At 40.4% G+C, this 19,952-nt stretch overlaps 1 protein-coding gene across 1 annotated transcript in view; it reads right to left on the bottom strand.

The window, feature by feature from the left end:
• The window catches only part of SYNE3 (spectrin repeat containing nuclear envelope family member 3), a 67,076-nt gene that overhangs the window by 18,238 nt on the left and 28,886 nt on the right, over window positions 1-19,952 (bottom strand). The window contains exons 5-17 of the mRNA XM_017829839.1: window positions 17,653-17,814; window positions 16,559-16,903; window positions 15,258-15,394; window positions 13,164-13,311; window positions 12,221-12,403; window positions 11,822-11,965; window positions 10,689-10,823; window positions 9,578-9,739; window positions 8,682-8,845; window positions 7,557-7,680; window positions 7,233-7,388; window positions 6,434-6,583; window positions 5,144-5,182 (exon numbers count right to left, since the gene is read on the bottom strand). Of these exons, the coding sequence (XP_017685328.1) occupies window positions 5,144-5,182; window positions 6,434-6,583; window positions 7,233-7,388; window positions 7,557-7,680; window positions 8,682-8,845; window positions 9,578-9,739; window positions 10,689-10,823; window positions 11,822-11,965; window positions 12,221-12,403; window positions 13,164-13,311; window positions 15,258-15,394; window positions 16,559-16,903; window positions 17,653-17,814 (2,049 nt within the window). The remainder of the gene's footprint in view (window positions 1-5,143; window positions 5,183-6,433; window positions 6,584-7,232; window positions 7,389-7,556; window positions 7,681-8,681; window positions 8,846-9,577; window positions 9,740-10,688; window positions 10,824-11,821; window positions 11,966-12,220; window positions 12,404-13,163; window positions 13,312-15,257; window positions 15,395-16,558; window positions 16,904-17,652; window positions 17,815-19,952) is intronic.

The raw sequence follows: 19,952 nt of genomic DNA, 5'->3' as shown, positions 1-19,952 counted from the left end.
CAATACAATTTGTTCCAACAAATATATCACACAGAATCACAGAATATGCTGAGTTGGAAGGGGCCCCCATAAGGATCATAGAGTCCAGCCCTTAGCCCTGCACAGGACTTTCCCCAAGAGTCACACCAGCTGCCTGAGAGTATCCTCCAAATGTTTCCTGAACTCTGTCAGGCTTGGTGCTGTAACCACTTCCCTGGGGAGCCTGTTCCAGTGCCCAGCCCCCCTCTGGGTGAAGAACCTCTTTGGAATATCCAACCTAAACCTTCCCTGACACAACTTCAGGGCATTCCCTTGGGTCCTGTCACTGGTCACCACAGAGAAGAGATCAGTGTCTGCCTCTCCTTTTCCCCTCACGAGGAAGTTGTAGCTGCAATGAGGTCTCACCTCAGTCTCCTCTTCTCCAAGCTGAACAGACCAAGTGCCCTCAGCCACTCCTCATACAGCTTCCCCTCAAGACCCTTCACCATCTTCATTGCCCTCCTTTGGACACTCCCCAATAGCTTAATATCTTTCTTATATTGTGGCACCCAAAACTGCCCCAATATTCAAGGTGAGGCCACACCAGTGCAGAGCAGAGTGGGACAATCCCCTCCCTTGACTGGTTGGCGATGCTTTGCCTGATGTCCCCCAGGACACTGTTGGCCCTCCTGGCTGCCAGGGCATTGCTGACTCATGTTCAACTTGCCATCAACCAGGATCCCCACAGCACTGCTATATGTTTTAAGAGCAAGGCTGTACTACTTTTCGGAGAGCTAGTTTATCAGCAATGTAAGTTTCCAGCTGCTTTACCATTGACTTCTCTCAAGTCAAGATCAAACTTTTCTTAAATTTCAGCAGTCATTATACATAATTTGAATGTTGTTTGCATTTTATTTTAATAATTCAAAAATATGATGGCTTACTTTTCAAAAACTAATACAATTTGAGGTAACGATTTGAAGAGTTTTTCTTGCCATGCTTTTTATAGTAGTGTTAAAAACATTTTTCAGATAGATACTGAAAATTGGTTGCATTCTGCTATCGCTCAACAAATCTCTCTCTCTCGTTACCTTTCAGTTAGGAAGTAAAATTATATCTGCTGAGAAAATCGTTCTGAGCTATCTCCTTGGTGAAAATCTGCAAATATTTCACAACATGGCAGGCTACGAAAGGACACATCTCTGAAAAGAAAGTAAGAACCAGATGTCCTGGGAAGCAAGACATCTTCACCGTGCACCAGCACTACTGTAAAGAGAGTGCATTGGCAAGGCACAAATGTGGCAGGACCAGACAAACAACAAACAAAGAGCCTCTAACATTTGGGAATACTGTAATGTAAATTGGTAAACAACTGAAACCTACAGAAATAAGAGCAGACAGGCAGGGAGTCTCACAGGTGCAGTAACATGAAGGGAAGCCTGTGAGCCTGCTGGAAAAGGAGGGGATGCTGCTGCCTGGCTCAGCATGCTTAGCAGTGTCAGGAAGCAGAGTCAGGAAGAGGCAGTCAGGATTTTCAGGGATTTTTTTTTTTTAACTAAGTTTCCTTTAGAATAAACATCACTGTTGAGAGAAAATAGTTCTATCTGCTAATTTTTAGCACTAAGATGCCCTTTTTTCTGTGTTTAGGTCATGGTATAATTCCTAAAAAAGGTAAGTACAGGCTTATAGGCTCAGAGATGAAAAAAAAATAGAGAGATATTATCTGTACCTATAAAAGAGGTCTTGAAAACTGAGGCAAAGATACCTTTTAATAAGTCTTTTTCATTTTAATGAGAATGTAATTGTACAGAAGATTTCAAGTACCTAACACCTAGCAGGACTTCAGGAAAAAAAATGGGCCACATACTTGCTCTAGAGAGGCACTACTAACACAGGTACTAACTCACTGTGCTTTTTTGTAGTCTGACTTTCTGCCATGAAGAACTCCTGTCATATCTGCACTTGAGCAGAGCAGAGCACATTACTGTTTTCTTCCTGGCAAGCTGTGGCAGCTCTTGCTTCGCACAGTTTCCTGAATGACTGCATTAATTTGATTGACTCCAGATCAATGGTGTCTCTAAACAAGATTAAATTACATGTTCCTTCTGTCTGTATGTTATAGGAGATTACTCTTAGCAGAATCTCAAAGGAAGCAATTAGCTGACCACTGATGTAATGAATTCTAATTATTTTGTTTGTACAAACAATAAAGCCAGATCGTTTGTTTAGTGAGGAAGGGTAATTACTCTGAGCACTCAGGAAAATAAATCAAACAGTGCTACCTAGACCTGTAAATAATGAGGCTTTGACTTCCTACTTGTGCTAAAAATGCTCATGGAATATTTTCAGGTAGCTGGGAGCCAACCTTTGAAAGTAACATTTATCATAGTTATTATTGAGCATTTGCTTGATTATGTTCCTGAGCGTGCTAGGTACCCTGCAGAAATATCCATCTACATTGCCCTGTCACTGGCACCTGCTAAAAACTCACTGCAGCCAGTGCAATTTCCTGCAAATGTTTTTTGTTAATCAACAAGAAGTTGCTCACATCGCAGTCATTAGCCTGTACTGCTCCTAAGGGCACCAGTGGCTGGGGGCATGTCCTCAGCAGTGGATGAATGATCAGGAAAAAAGCACATTACTATACATGGAGCAGGCTCTATTCTGCCCCACATTTGGCCATGTAGGCTAGAAATGGAATAAAATTGGAAGGCAATGGAATGAGACTGGTTGCAGCTGGGTCTTCTGCTTCTCCAGACTGATCTGCTGTTGCTGCAAAATATTCACAGCTCAAACAAGAGAGATGAGCAGAGTCACTGGGGACCTTGTGTTGCAAAAAGCAGAGATCAGTCCAAAAACACCTGAAATTCTGACACTTCTGCTGATTTTGTGTGGCTCAAAAGCATGAGGGAGCTGACATATTAGAAATAACCTGATCTTATTGCATGCAAACTCATTGGATGTTGCAAGCACAGTGATGCAGCCCCCAACCATGTGCTGTTCCTGCAGATAGTAACTGAGATCAGCTGCTCTCTCAGGGTAGTTGGTTTCCTTCACCACGGCTTTGAAAGGATATTCATGCATACAAAAATATTTGCCTAAACTTGCTTTCATTTTTAGCAACGTTTTAAGTGTTAAATCTGAATTTAAAGTGAACTGCAAAGCCATGAATTCTGCAGTTAGCTTGCTTTTCCTCTTCTTTTAGCCCAAACAGTGATGCACCCAAAAGGAATCAACATTATTTTCTGGCTTTCCTAAACAGTGCTCAAAAATCTTATGGCAACACAGGCTCACATCCTGATAAAACCCTTTGCCTGAATGAAAAAGAAAAAAAAATAGACATCTCTGCTTAGAGCACTTGGATTCCCACTGTAATGATACTATTTAAACACAGAATGAAATCTCTGAAGTCAGCAAAATCTCCCTGAAGTGAGCAGGGTCTAAGTTACCACAACATCTGTACAGGCTGAAGGGAAACTGCAAATCACTTGTTGGTGAATAGGAGCCATTTCCCTCAAGCTTATGAGCTATTTCAGTTCTTCATTCCTTCTCACCCTGAGCTGTTTCTCTTTGTTTCTGTTCAGTAGCTATTAAAAACTTACAGAATGTGTTTTTTGTGCTCTTGCTGTAGGAATAATTGACCAACATTTACTACCTGCCATTATGTTATTCCAGTATCCTTGAAAATTAACTGAAGGCTTCAGTCTAATATGGAGAATTTAAGGATGAATAAATATACCATGTACCCCCAGGCAGGTGAGGCAGATGAATTAAAAAATGGCATCTAACTGTAGCAGAGATGTGCTTATGCCTAAAGCTTTTGGTTTGTTTTTCACTATAACCAACTTGACTCAACCAAATCACATGAAATCAGAGAATTCCTTGGTCAGTCTTCTGGAATATCCCTTTAGGCCTCTTCTAGGGAAAAGCAGCACTACTCAATGTTTGGCTGCCTCTACACCAAGTATTAAAATGTCATATTGTTTTTCCAGCCTGAAAAATTCTGGTGACCTTACTGAGTGAAACAATTAATGCTGAGCCAGACAGGCAAGAACAGAAACTCTTTGGGGGTTTTCGGGAAGGCTGAACCGAGGCCAAAACTATTCAGGAAACATGTGAAAATTACCTTAAAACTGGTCAGTATTTTGCTGGGGAAAAATACTGGAGATGCTACTCCACATTTGAGTATCAGAGGAATATCTCATCTGAATGAGAAAAATCTTGCCTTCTGGCCATCACTAGAAGAAGTGCACTGTATTTCACCCTTTAAATATTGGTCTCCTCTGAAGAGATGTTGCAACAGGACAAACTGAGGGTTTGATTTAGCTTAAAATGACTATGTGATTATGTTCCTGTGACACATTATTCATTCAATCTACTTCATGTTGGGTAAATAGAGCCTTATTCTATTCCTTCTGAAAAGAAGTGGAAAGTGAGATGACAGTACAAAGTAGAACCTAACAGCGTCTGTAAACAAAGCAAATCATGACAGAGAGAAAAAGACTCGGTTCAACTCTAAGTTCAACAGAAAAACTTGCTGACTTTTTGAAAATGGGATCAGAAGTGCTGCTTGGTTTAATAAGAAACTGGCAGCATTTTGTTTTCTTTAAATTTCTCCTTATCATCTCCTGTACTGCTTCTGTTTCTTATGTCATCACTTTGAAAAGAAAATCCTTCACAGGAGGAATTCTGCTGCTAAGAATAAGGATTTAGTCCAATAACATTAAACAAATCTCTTGCCCTTCTCTGGTTTTCTGCATTAGAAAGAAGGTGGGCTGAATGACCGAAAGCATTATTTTTCACAAGTGTCTAAAGAATTAGGAGTCCCATTTTGAAAATTATTTTAGGCAATTATCCCTTAAATGCTTCAGAGAGATATTTAGGTTCTTCCTTAGTCTCTTTTGGAAAATGAATTAAATTCATATAGCCAGTAGATATATAAGAATTGAGTTCCCCTCCTCTTGCAGGAGATGGATATTTAGCTTCTAGAGAAACAGCAAGCATAGCTCAAGAGTAAAAACTCTGTAATATCTTTCCTCTTAAAATCTGGAGAAAATCAACAACTTCTTTAAGAGTGGCTCTTAATAAGCAAACTAATCTCAAGACTCTTTAGAAAACTTTAAAATAATTTTCTGCAAAATGTCTGATTGAACATTTTTTAGCTAGTGATAGGAAACTGTCATACCTTTCTGAACCTGTCTGGTTCTTCCCAAGATCCAGGAATCTGTTTAAAAGAAAAAAAAAAACCAAAGAAAAAAAAGCATAAACTTAAGATCCCAGTGGAGCCTATAAATGAGTATTCACCTCACAGGGGATGTTTCTTTCAAATTTGTGATAACCTGGATAGAGTGAACCAGCAGGAGATTTTTTTTAATGAGCTTTTTAACACACCTTAGGCAGAAAGATGACATGTTTTTAGGTTCTTGACTATTTGAATCCAATGAGCAGTTCTCCCAGCAATTGCTTTGACTTTACTGACACCTATTGACCATATTTATGCTTACAGAAGGTTTTGGTTAACAAAGTGTAAGTCATTACAATCAACAGCAAACAATTCTCAGAAATATAACTCTTTATTGACAGAGATCAGGCTTGCCTTCCATGCACTTCAAAGAATTTGTGTTCTAAATAAGCTTTGGATTCGAAGACAAGGTTTCCAAGGCAGAAATTTTTCAAATGTCTCAAATTATAGGTGTTTGAGTTCAGATACCTTACAAAGCACTTGCATACAGAAAGTATACAAACCTGTAAAATCTAATCCTCTGATTATGGTAGCTTGAAGTTGAGCACAAAATGTGAGTAGTTTATCAAGAAAAGTATTAATTAATAATTATATATGTTTATCCTAAGAACATGGGAAGATCTTCAGCATGCCCTGGAATATCTTATATATGGGTATGAATTCTGCCATCCTTAGCATGTCTTATATACACGAACTTGGTAACTTCTTTAATAATTTGGTTCTTGCACTAATAAATCTCCTCTTTATTTCATTCCAAATCATTAGCCCATAAAGACAGTTTCGAAAAGGACTAGGTCCTTCTGTGCACAGTTACTTTGAGTCAGTGACTATTCTGATCACTCTGTCTCACAGCAGGAGACACAAATAACGAACAGCAAATATATTCTTATTGAAGGAACTGTCAAAACAAAAAATCAATAGAGAATGTTGTGTGGGGAAAGGGCAAAAAAATAGAAATCCACGTGCCTAGAACTAGGCATATATCCAGACTATTCCCACACACAAATATCTCTCAGTCCCAAACTTCATCCTTCTTTGACAACAGCCAATTGTCATTCTGTTTTGAATCTTCCATTTTGAGAAATATTTTGAGCGTTGCTTAGAAAGGGAAAAAGATAGCACACAACTCCTTTAAGTAATTAACACGTGTAACGTTGAATTAAGACTAGCAATGTGAAGCAACATAAAAGAGCAATGGCAGAGGTCACCAACGAATTGTGAGTTGTCACCTACCGGCAAACTCATGGACTCTTTCAGTTTAGATTTGTAGAGCATCCATCGGTAACGCAGGTCCTCCAGATCTTCAGAATTTCCAATGACAGAATGAAGATGAAGAAGATCCTCAAATTGACGCTGACCATCAGGCACATGAGACTGCAGCTCCTGCAGGCAAACAGAAGGTCAGCAGCAACTCAGAATTATAGAAGGCCCCAATTTTTAAACTAGCATTCCAAAAACCAGTGGTACTAAATCAAACTCTTGAATAGCACATTTATTTTTGTTATTGCTTTTTTGGTCTGAAATGATACCAAAGGTTAATCTGCAGGACTCCTGCAACCTTGGATATTTCTGTCTGTTATATTTCTTACAGCTTCCATTGCCATTGCATCTGACCATACTCAGAGTGAGGCCAAATACCAGACACTGATTTTAATCAACTTCTTTCAATGAACACCTTTACCATCCCACACTGGAAACGTCCAGCCCAACAGGTAGATGCCAGGTGCTCCCTTCCCTTCTACCACTCTGGCTCTGGCAGACCTTTCTTAGTAGAAGAGATGAAATTTGTCTTAAGCTTCTGAGCTTCATCTACTCTAGAGTCTTCTAAAGCAGAGACTAGAACGTTTGAATTTTTTGTCTGTTCTTTGGAGATTTTTTAGGGGTTTGGGGTTGCTTAGTTGGTGAGGTGGTTTGGGGTTTTTTTGGTTGTTGTTGTTGTTGTTTGGGTTTGGTTGTTGGGGTTTTTTTTAGTTCTGAAAGAACTTTCACTTGTTGCAATCTTTGTCTCCCTCTTCACTCCCTGAACACTAACCTCAAGTTTGCTCTGGTGTGCCTTAATTTCCTCTGTAGAAGATGGAGTCCCAGCAAGAATTTTGGTCAGTTCAGTGTTTTCTCCTCGTAGCCACTCTTCAAAGTTGTGTAGGAGCTTCAAGTGGCTGCTTGTGTTTTGCCTTTCTCCCATCTTCTCCTAGGTTACAGAACAACAGCAACAAAAAACCCTTTACTGTTATGTCAGATGTATCCTCTGAAGGCCTGATTGCAAGATCTCAGCTTCCAACTTTGTAACCCATAATATCAGATCAAGGCAATAAAATTGTTCTTGTGAAGCTGATATGAAGGCAGATACCCATCTCACCTGCTTATGGTTGGGATCTACATTTAAAAGACGGAAGGCAGGTCTAGACATCCATCTGCTGTCCACAAGTGCTCTTTTCTTCTTATCAGCCACTGGTCTATCTAACTGCCACTTTTTAAGAAGACTTGAAAACACAAAACAAGAGACATCAGTGCAGTGGAACATCTAATGGTAAGACATTCATATTTTGACTGTGGCTCTGGAGAACAGCTCTGGTGAAACAGCACTATTATTATTATTATATTGTTATTACTATTACTAGCACTATTACTATTACATTGTTATTATATTGTTATTACTGTTATTACTATTACTAGCACTATTACAGTTATTCCCAACATCTTTTTAGCAAAATAAGAGCAAGACAGGAGTGTCTCAAAGCAGCACCAGTACCCTGGTTCTAACATTTCCAAGTGTTTTGTTTTCTTTTATTCAGGGGAATAAAAATATTACCTTGACAATATACCTTCCTTTCTATTAACAGGAGGCAGTACAATCAAGCCTTCTTCAACTTAGTAATTTCATTTTTATGCCTATTTTGACACTATTTACAAATATAATTGTGCATGCAACACAGTATTAAATTTTAACACAGACTAGCAAATATGAGCAGTAGTTTGACATTGCACAGTGGAGGCAAAATAAATTAAGTCTTCATTTCCCAGCTAAGTGAGGATTTTAGCTTGGCTTATACTTCTGCAAGTTTGCAAAAGGCACAAGTCCCATTGCAGATATACCCTCCTGGAAGGTATCTCCAGATAAGAAAGCAAGGAGAAGAGGAAGGTGAGACAGAACAGCAGAAATCACTTAGTCTATGCTGGATTTCCTCCAACACAGACTGACAATGCAAGGGTAAGCCAGGTCCTAAGAGGACACTGCCTACTCCAAGCATGAGGTAAAGGCAGATTCAAAGACTCTGGTTCATGGATTCTCTAAAATAGTTTTCTTGAAAGTAACGATTTTCAGTTTACAAAGTATTAAATAAAATCTCATCCTGCTTCTGGCATTGTAACATGGCTGTTCACTTTCACAGCACAAAGCATAAAGCATCAATTGTGTCTGGTCATACAGCAGTAAAGAGCATCCCATGGAAGGGAGATGAGGTAGATCTACATGAACACTTACCCAGTTGCCATCTCCTTAAGTGATTTCCACGACTCCTTCAGCTGATCCAGCTCTGCCTGGACATGGGCAGTTTCCTCTGGAGAAGAATTCTCCATGACCATCTGGCCATGAGCTTCCACAAGGTGCAGCTGGATCTCCTTATCTGGAAACTCAGCTAGCCATCTCTGAAACGCACAGCCTTACAATTACTTCTAGGTATCCTGGGTAAAGCAGAGGCTATGTCAGACTGAAGGCCATGTTCAGTCCAGGACTATGCTGGTTCTGTTGGCACTAGCTAGAACATACCTAGCGGGAAAAAAAAAATGCTGTGGATTCTTGCAAAGAGCCAATGCAGGTCAAAGAGCTGATGGCAAAACTTAAAGGGTGCAAGTTGTCAATGCTCCTCCTTCTGTAACCTTCCCATGAGATCTTTTGGTTTTCCACAGGAAGACAAAAGCTGCCAGCTGAAGTAACCTACCAGAGTAACTCTAGCATGCAAAGTACTGCTATTCAGGGAAAAGCTGGCAGCTTTGGAACAGCTCAGTTCAACAAAGTCTAAGGCTGGCTAAAATGGCAGTAATGCTCAATGTATCGATGACTACACACAGCAAAGGCAGGTATTGTCCAGGGAGATCACCCTGACAGGTAGAGCTCTTTTTAAAACCACCTTTCCTTTGATAATACTTTATCCATCTCAACAGTTTTAGCCATTTTTCATTGCTCTTGTCTTTTACCTAGCTCCATGCCCCACAACAGAGGGAAAAGCAGGAAGGCAGCAGCAACGAATAATTATCACAGGAGGAACAAACCATCATTACTCTCCCAAACTAGGAAATCCTCACTAGAAACCCCCATTCTCAATGTCTGAATGCTGCAAAGTGAATAATTAACATCTTAAACTAAGACGATTTTCTCACCTCGAGGTCTTCTATCCTGCCCTCGATGTTCTGCTCTCCATCAGCATCCTGGTAGGAATCAATCTTCTCCGTGGTTACTGTGATCCACTGCTGGAGGTCCGACAGTTTGTCATTATACGCCCAATGCTTCTGAACGTGGTCCTCACTCTGCTGTATCATCATCTACAAATTATAAAAATATGTCAGAAACTAAAGACAGTGTCTTTACTGGGTCTAACAGTATGATGGGCACAGAATCTCATGGGCAAAGAGGAAAAAAACAGCTAGTAACAAAAGACAAAAAACTGTCCTTTGGCACCAGTGGTGTGGAAAACACCTTTCAAGCTCCTGCAGGCCTGAATTCAACCACACGGGGGGGCATTAAGAACTACAGTAGCTCCCTTCCTTCTCCACTGAAACTGAATAAAGACTATATGCATGTTTGGATTTTTTGTACATCTTACACTCCCTGAATCAGAAATGACTGTACAGACTTTTCTGGCAAAAGTCCAATTCAGTGATAAATGGGATTATTCAGATTGAAACTAGAATTCCACAGTGCATATTTGGGTAGCATTTTAACATATGTAATTTTATAGTGAACTGCATAACTAAGGTAACTTAATAAGTTCTTCTGAGACTGCTTCGGAAGGTCAGTTTATAGGTATGTTTACAAGCTACAAATTTCCTCAGCACAAAACAAGTATTTATGAAATTGCAGCACTTTTCTCTCATCAACTTTTAGGTCACGAAGCTATAAAAAAATCAAACACTTTGGTACAAAACCCTTATCCAGGAATCTGTGAAGTACAAGCACCACCATGATAATATAACTATGAGGTCTTTTGGTCAGAAGTCTCAGGCCTGCTCCAGAAATAATTTATATAGATATAAAATCTGTGATAAAATCTGTGTGGATGGTATCCTATCCCAAAGGCAAATCACATGACAGATAATCAGAGAATCCTGGAAGAATTATCAAAGTCATAGGAATTCAGTGCCTTCTTCCCTTGCAGTGAAAGTATCTGTCAGTCAAAGCATTTAATGTCATATGCTCAAAGATTTTTTAAACATTTTTAAATAGTGGTAACTAACAACTCCTCAGGCAACTAAGAACTCTTCTTTACGTTACCTCCAGTGATCTTTTCAGGGCCTGAGAGTCAGATAAAAGTTGGTTCATTTCATGCCTGTGTGTGGTATTTGACTGAACAAGCTTCTCTACCTCCTCCATGTGAATCGCAAGTTCCGCCAAGTCATCTTGGATCATCTGCAGATGAAAAGACAGATTCGATATGGGTAGTGTGCTAGATATGGCATGGACCTCCACAAAACATACACTAAAGGTAGCTCCATTTGGCAGTGTGAGGACAAAAAACCCCAGCAGCAAGCACTAAGAAATCACTAAGAAAATTAGTTGTTTTGGTGTCTAGGAGTAAATGTTTCTGAAAAAAAATGGTTGGATGCCCTTACATGTTACTAGCAGACAACAAAAAAGGTAAGTTGCTGAGAAAAGCTGCCAAAGGATACATAGTATAACCAGCTAAGTACTACAAAGAGCCATGGTGATAACACCTCTGTGTTCACCAAGGACAAAGTGGCACAGTATTGCTGGATCACCACAACTCACCATGGCAGTCACATCCCATCCCCTCTCTCTTTCCCTCCTGCTCTTCTCTGTTCTCTCCCAGGCATGTAATACCACTGCATGCCTTGAACAGGCTCTGCATCTTGGACCCTGAATCAGTTCAAAACACTAACCAAAAGGAAAATTTTGATTCTTTTTTTTTTTTTTTTTTTTTTTTTTTTTTTTATCTTGGCCGGATGAATCAGCCCATGGAGTAAATCAAGCATTTGTCAAAGCTGTAACAAGGTAAAGAGTGGAAAGGGGGTTGATGCAAAAGGAGGTGGAACAACGGGAACTCCTTTGGAGGAAGTTAGATTGGTTCAGGCTATCTTGTGCAATTTCACTCCCGGGGGAAGTATCAGAATACATTTTCTTTAGCAATACAACTAGCCCAAGAAGGTGTGCTACTAACAGCTTCCAGCTGCTTGTTCCTTCCCTCAAGTTCAGTTTGCCAGTGCTTCATCTACCTTGCATTAATTTCGTTTACTCCATGATATAAACTGGACCAAATGAAATTATCTAACACACAATCAATTGAAGCAACAGGTACTGAATTCCTAATGCTAATAAAATATGACAATATAAACAAACAAGACCACAATTAGTTGAGGATCACACAGACAAGCAATACTGTAATGTACCTGGAGTCTCTGGAGCTGTGTCTTTTTACCCAAGAGGTCAGGCCGTGGCTCCTTCTCTAGATCTAATTTGGCTTTGATGGCAGATAATTTCTTCTGCAAAGGTGCAAAACCAGCATCAAAGTTCTTGTGTTGCAATATCAAATTCTAGATGGAGAAAGAAGAAAAAAGATCCAACATTCAACATATATCCCTTGGCATTATCTTTTGTCAATGTCCACCTCATGTTCAGAACAAACACCAAGCTACACTACGCAACAGACCACAAATTTATTTGAATATTTGATCAACCTAGAAAAAGGGATTGGGCTGGTTAGTACTAAATTTATATCTGCAAAACTGGCTTAGTAAAGAATTGACCATTGTCACAGGCAAAGAGAGTATATGGGTTTTGTAGTTCACCTGGAGTTTGCTCTTGCTTTGCAGCAGACTTTTGTGTAGAATTTCTCTCTCCTTTGAAGCTTCAGCCACTTCTTGAAGGAAAGACTCTGCTTTTTCCTCACCGAGGACATTGTTTAGCAAATCCTTCTTCAGCTGTAATGTCATGAACTTCTCTTTGAACTGGGAGCTTTCAGCTAGAGCAGCCTAAAGGAGAAAAATCCTTCCAGTGAAATCTTACCAAAAAAATAAAAACCATATAATCATATTATTCTCACACAAGTCACACAACCAAAGCAGTATGACAAAGTCAAGTAAAAACAGCATGCTGGGCCAACAAGGGGTAACAGAAGGTACCTGGACAGTGCCCAGTTAAAGGAAAAGTCTTCCTGATAATGTTAGAGGCACCAGGGCTGCATCCATTTTGTGAACAGAAATAGAGGAAAGCTGTACTATGGAAAGAGTTGTCTGTGCAGAGGAGAGGCCTAAACAACCAACAGAAAGGACAGCTTGAATTCTCATCCTGAGGATAAATTTCATCCCTGTTCACAGACACATTTAGTCTGAAGATCACAGGGATGACAAAATAACAAACACACCTTGCTGGGCACATGCAGAAATCGTGCATTATAATCCCATGACTATATCACTACACAATTCTTAACAGAATCTACAGACTTCCCACCTGGGGAGATCTGGCCTAATGCTAAACAATATTATCATCATCGTCAAAGATATCTAACAATTTAATGCAGCCTACTCAGCTGACAACTCCAGATAAACAACTGGAGGGTAGAAAGTAAGACAAGGTGCTACAGCCAGAACTAAGTAAAGACCTCCATCTGTACTGTGGGTTTTCCTGCCATACTGGAAAGACCCTTCCAGCTGCGGCTGACTGGCAGCTCTGTGCAGGCTTGGTCAAACACAAACCCAGTATCCTTTCTGAACTTAGTAACAGGTTTGCTACCTCAATGTGAGCCAGTGCTGGCTCTGGAGTCTCCAAGAGCATCTGGACCGATGGCTTCCACTGTTCAAAATTTTGCAGGGGATTTTGGAACAGTCTTCTCAGTTGGGTCTCTGTATCAGTGCTCATTTTAGAAGTCTTGCCTTTTACACTGCAAGGATAAAGTGACAACCAAGGGAAGGATTATGAAGAAATCCGAGTCCAAACATCCTATTCACCAAGGCATGAATTAACACAATACTCATGTGTAAACCATATCCAGCACAAAAGCCTCAGTCTTTTTTACTATCTGAGCCTAATGTTGCACACCAACAGCTGCTCTGTCAGTCAAAGACATCTGACAAAACTTTATTTAGATGCTGTAAGACACATTTGTCTCTTGTGCAACTGTATATCAGGAATTACTTTGCCTTTCTGGTAGCCAGCAGTCTACCCATGTTTATGACCTTTCTTGGCTGCTATCACCAGGGTGATGTAACAAATCATATTATCAGAGCAGTCTAAGTTACTGACGAAGGAACAAGCTAAGAGTGTCTAGAATGTAACTGCAGTTGCCTGTATTGTTTTACATATTATAGAGTCTTTGTTCCTTTAAAAAAATTATATTAAGAAGTCTTTGATCACCCTATGTTACCCACAAAAATGTGGAAAATACATTTTTATTTCAGAAACATTATTTTAAATTTTGCAGAACCACTTGAACTATCCACCTATTAATACATATAGGTGATTCTGATTAAAGATTTGTATTTATGAATATGTACCCACATACATGCACAGCTATATTAAGTGTGTATATATATTGAAAAAAAAATAAAATCAGCAAGCATTCAATAAATATCCAGGCTTCTCTTATAAAGGCTTATCCAAAACAGAGCTGAGTAACAAGGCCCAGCAGTGACACACCCCATGCAGCTGCCTCCTGTTTTTCTCAGCTTTCCTGACCTCCCAGTCTGCAGAATCCTGTCTGATATGGCAAAACACAGCCCAAAATCTATATTCATATGGGAACAGTATCCTGCGAATTCACAAGACAGGCAGGTGAGAGCAGTGTCAATCAGGATCAATACTACCTTTCTATAAAAACAGAAACAACAATCTTACCTGTGTCACTGGGACATGACAGAGCTAAACAAAGGCAAGACTGCAGAGGCCAAAAGCTCCGCAAATATAAAGTCCCGACTTTACACGTCCTCTGCCATTTGCTCTGCTGCCCCTGCCAGGCTCAGTGTGAAGCTGCCAGACTTCCCAAAGAAGCTTTGGAGAGAAGCTGGCAAAAGAGCAGCTGCCATTTTCTACAAAGAGACAAGTTCTCTGCCTTCTCTGCTCCTCTTTGCTGGTTTTTAAACTGAAATAGTTTCCCATAATGACGTATAACCCTTTCAGCAGGACAGCATACTGCGCACTGGACAGAGGGAAATAAGCTTGGATACAGGAAAAGAACTAACCTTTTTTTTTTCCCCTTAAAAAAAAAGATCCTTTCTTCTAGTTTGCAAATTTGCTGCAGCTTCTTTACTTCCTGATTCCAGGCAGCCTGGAAACGGAAACACTGAAGTCTGGGAAGAGGCTAAACTTTCAGAGTTTCCAACCCAAGGCAAGTTGAAAACAGGAACGTGCACATAAGCTGCCAGGAGAAGGAGAATAAACTCTGCCAAAAAATTCCTAAGGCTGATGAGTCACCACAACAAACTCAACAAGGGAGGGCCACAATTCTTCTGAACCGTTTACTACCACAGCTCCTGTCCTGATTTTCTAGTTGCTGTCATGAAAGACAAGCAAAATACACAAATTATTATTACAAAATGCTAATAAGATCAAATTAGCTGCCAACAATCTAATTTCCTTCAAACCATACACAACTTCAATGATGCAAGATCACTGCTTGAAAATGACCAGCAGCCTACAGCTCCCAGCAAATGGCTGAAATTACAGCTTTACTGAAACATAGAGGCGGATGTAATTAGCAAAAGCTTTTCATTTCTACCCATCATGTACAACTGGATGGCATATCACTTTTTTCTTAGGCCCCTGTCAATCTCTTCAATATCTGAGAGAAGGCTCCCCCCACCCCCCAATCATAATCAGACTTCCCAATACCTTTGATACTGCTGTATCGCAGAGACAACGCTCTCAGCGTGTGGCTGCACATCTTGGGAAAACCGTAGCAGTTCCTTAAGCTGAGCCTTCAGCCTCTCAACCTTTGACTCTTCTGCAGCCAGAGCTGCTCTCGTAGCCTTAGTCATAAAAATAATGAACAAATTACACGTTAAATAGTGTCTGACACATGAAGTGAAGAAGTAAGGCTGTCTCTCAGGGTATGCACAAGTCCCCTTTCAGTGGTTTTTTTCCTAGTTGTAAGGATCGGGTGGACTTTGCTGAGACAGAAAACATTATCAGGAACAATTTTGTTCCAGCAGGCTCTCTCCTCTCCTCTCCCCTCCTCTCCTCACACTGTCCAGCCTCTGCATTTGATCTCCAGGGTTCACTGTTTAAACAGAGTGAATCACAGGCAGACCCAGTTTCAGTTTGCTGATTGTAGTACATAACATGAGATGCATTTTTGGAGCAGTCTTAGCAGTGTCTGTTTGCATGAACAGATCCTTCTCAAAGGCTCACATATGCAGAACATTAATTCTAGGGTGACTCAGGGAAACAAAACAGCTAAAACTCATGCAAACGTAGCTGGATTGAACCAGTCTAAATTTTGTGGATCCTTTTTGCATAGACTTTTCCCAGCTAGTCCTGCTGAGTTCTAGACATACAAACAGCAGTGAAAGGCATTTTGAGAACAGATAATAAATGCAAAACCAGCCCTTGAGAGGAAATGAGTGGTAAAGATTCTTATCTACTTTATGTGTGATGAATTTTTTTGCACTCATTTTTTGCGACATTGATTTTGGTGTAAATACTGGATTGTTTCAATCTTGGGACTTCTTAGTCATGATGATGTGTCTGCCAGTAAAGGAATACAGATACTCATCTTATACAGATGAAGGATATAATGTAAAAATGGTCTTACTAAATACCTCAAAAATGTGTTTATGTCTGTGTATGTTTGTATGTATTTATATACACAGCGAGGCATTAATTTCCTTCTTTTTAAGTGGAGCAAATTGTGTTGTTTGCTCTGTATTGTGCTCTTTTTGCATATGGTTCCTTTGAACTCTAGACACAAACTCCAACACATCCTCCCACCCTGCTCCCTCTGTGCAGTGTGAGGTGAAGGTTGGGGCAGTTGATTCCACTGTTGCTAGTCACATTTTCCTCAGTCTGTTTCATGCACATTCATACTCCTTCCTTATCACTTTTAACCAATGGGACAGGCACCTGTTGGATGTCACTATAAATGTTCAGTCTGTGGCTGCACTTGATCCTCCGTACGAAAGGTAACAACTTACATTGCATTTTCTCCACAGAGTTACAAACTCATCTTCAGTCTTTTCCCCTTCCCCAGGGTTCAGGTCATTTTCTAGTCTCTGTAGATCTTTTCTCAGCTCCTGGATGTCTGCTTCTAATTGTCTGGCTTGGTACTTATAGGCACTTTCTGACTGTTGGATCTTGAGCAATCTCTCCTCCTCCTCACTACTTAGCAGTTTCAACTTCTCCAAGGCTTTTCTTAGCTTTTCAAGTTCATCTTTTAATCTCACAGCTCCGAGTGGAGAAGTATTCTCAATCACCTCTGCACACTGATTTTCAAGGTGCTTCCATTTCTTTCCACCATTCCTAATGTCTTTTGCAATTTCCTGCAAAAATAAGTTAAATAAAGATTATCTGCAGGAATGGGAAGTTGGGGGGAAAGCTGAAAGCAGTAAGAAAAAAAAGACTACCTCTCCTGGTTATATGTATTTTGTTCTTCACTTCTTATTTAAAAATATATCTTTTTACAAGTGACCAGAAGCCAAGACTGATAATTTGACTGATTTCTGAGTAATACTAACTGCCATAATTCTGAAAATATTGGCTTGATTTTCATAAATGCTTGTCACCTGGGGTCTCTGACAAAGAAAACAGAAGCTGCAGATACGAGAGAAATATTAATAGTTAGATATCAGAGATTTTAAAGCTAAATAATTGAAGTAGTGGCACCAAAAAAATGGATATTGTTCTCAAAACTGGTATTTTCATAACCAGCTCTAAACTTTCAAAATCTGGGAACTTTTAGTGTCTATTTGGGTCATGTTTAACAAATACCATTTATTTAAACAAGTTTAAAGGACAATATTTTCAAAGAATCACATAACCGTAGGAGATCAGGCTTTAAGAAAAACAAAACAGACCAGTTTGTGACTCATGCTACAGTTGGGAGAACCATATGTACTACGAGTTTTAGGACCTGATACAACTCTTCTGCCCTAGCCTATGTTAAAATCATCATTTTATCTAGTTTGCGTAATTCTTTTCTCAAGTACAACCTTGTGTGGTTTGAGCAACACATACAGGCATGAAAAACACACAGTCCTAACTCCATTTTAGAGTTATATTGTTCAAGGACCTTCAGTGCCTTTAACTTGTCCTCTGCTGAAGACTTGGTTGCTTCTCCAATGCAGCAGTTTAATCTTTCTGTCACACCATTCAGCCACGACTGAAACTGGTTGACATTGGCGCTGTACTGTTCGTGTTCCTTGGTTATCGTTTCAAGCAGTTTCACTCTGTTCTGTAACAAGAGACATCAGAAGTGGTGAGGACAGTGCTTATCTGGCTCTTTTTCCTTCACATTGTAACCCAGAACTTATAAACAAGAGTCCCTTTCCCTGAGCCCCCATAACACTTGGCCTCCACAGGAATTCAAAGTTCCTCTTGAGGAACAGACTACAAAAATACATAAAGACTTGTCCCTATTTGTGTTGTGCTGCAGGCTCTCAATGTCTAGTCTCTGAGAAGACACACTGCAAGGTCCTCTCAGGTGAATTTTTTGCCTCTCCTACCCACAACATCTTATTCTCTCATTAGAAAAGAAAAGAGACGGAAGTTTGTTTCTGGTTTTTACTTTAGGACACAAGCAGTTATATTCCCCTTGCTGGTTAAAAATAGAGATGAGCACACAACAGATTGACTTTCCTTATCTCTCAAAACAAAAATAAGAGAGATTGCATCAGGGGCACGCAAATTGTTTTAAAGTGTTCATTATTTGAACAGGTTGCACAGAAAATGACCATCATCTTCAATTGTGTAGTCCAGGCACATTCACACTTACTCACTTAGCAGGTCACAAACTACTCTGTGGTGGTATCAAAGATGCTGGAAGCAAATTCAAGCTTATGGAAAGCTGGCTTCATTTTCCAAGTTGCTGTGTGTGCACCCTATAACCGACAATCCCTGAATTTACAGGGGCCTACACGTCACGAATTGCTCCCTGCTGATCCAGTCTGGCACTCCTCACAACAAGACAGAGTCACGTTTGCTCAGACTAGACTTGTTTGCTAGCTGAAGTTTAAGCCTTTTTGATTTTGACACAAATCACAAGGAATCCTGCTCTGCTACTTCATTAGTATAATATCCAACTTAAGTATTATTTTCTGGAAAATCAGACTGATTTTTTTCTTGCCCTTTACCAGTTGGCATAGAGAGCAGCTGAGCTACACTATGGGTACATTAGGAAAAAAAAAAACCTTTCCTTGCATAATCCATTAGTGCCTGCAGCACCCTTGAAAGGCTTTGCTACCACAGATGATGGGACGAGTTTCATTTTGTGTAATATAGGACACATCACTTGCCTCTGAGCAGAGCTTCCTCACAGTTGCCCTCCACAGAGAGGAGTAGGGTGACAGCTGCAATTGTAGGCAGAGCTGCTAAGTCCCCTCTGCATTTTCCTTGTCTCTGTGATGCTCTGGACATGTCCCCACACCTGCCAACCTGCCTGAGGTGGCAGTGAGCCATCACCACTCTGTCAGTCTATTCTCCAGCCAGGCCAACAGGAGAATGGCATAAGAATCAGTCACCATAGGATCTCCCACGTGCTGGGGGTTGTGGTCACTCTGGGACTTTGCTGTTCACCTTTGGGACAGGTTAAGCCCGTGGTTAAGCCTAGGTTAAGTACAAAGCCACCACTCTCCATGTGGTACAACACTGGTGTGTTTTCTACACTGCCACTGCAGTCTCTGGTGACTTGTGCAAATGATGAGTGACTCCCCTAAAGTTAGTTGACTCACTGTGGGACAAAAGAGTGATAGCTAAGGGACAACTGCTTCCCATGGAGGATGAAATGTTGCACCACCCATACATGTGTTTGGATGAGACCAAAAGGCAGAATTATGGCTGCAGTTTTCTGTGGCCAAGATGTATCCAGCAGAATATCTCAATTGTTGAATCCCCTTGCCTTGATTCTCACATCTGCAGAGATTAAACAATTCACTCCTGGACCTCAAATTAGGGACTAGAAGAAGGCAACCTTGTAGCGGCATAAATGGGCCACACACCCATGTGAACCAAGTCAGGGCAAGCTTATTGATTCCAGGTAATTAGGCTAATTTGTTGCACTCAGAGAAGCTCCAAAGGGTGCAAATCAGAATATCAAAGTGGAGACACTAAGCTCAAAAATCTTATGCTAATATATAGGGGGGTTAAAAGGAAGTCAAAATGACCCACCCTTGGACAAGGCTCTTCAGCCAAAACAAAGGAGTGCACAATTTGGGTGTGCTGCTGGTCTATCAGGTCAAGGAATAGATGCCATGAATCTGGACAGACTGTGCAAGTTGTCAGACAAAAGGCTTACAAAGAGCTGGCTGAGTTGGCCCCCCAAGAGGTTAGGCAGGAAAACTTTCCAATGATGGAAAATATGGTATCACTCGCTCC

This window comes from Lepidothrix coronata, unplaced genomic scaffold (assembly GCF_001604755.1).
Source record: "Lepidothrix coronata isolate B3197 unplaced genomic scaffold, Lepidothrix_coronata-1.0 Scaffold169, whole genome shotgun sequence".
In the NCBI taxonomy this organism is placed as follows: domain Eukaryota; kingdom Metazoa; phylum Chordata; class Aves; order Passeriformes; family Pipridae; genus Lepidothrix; species Lepidothrix coronata.
This window is presented reverse-complemented; position numbering and strand designations above follow the sequence as displayed.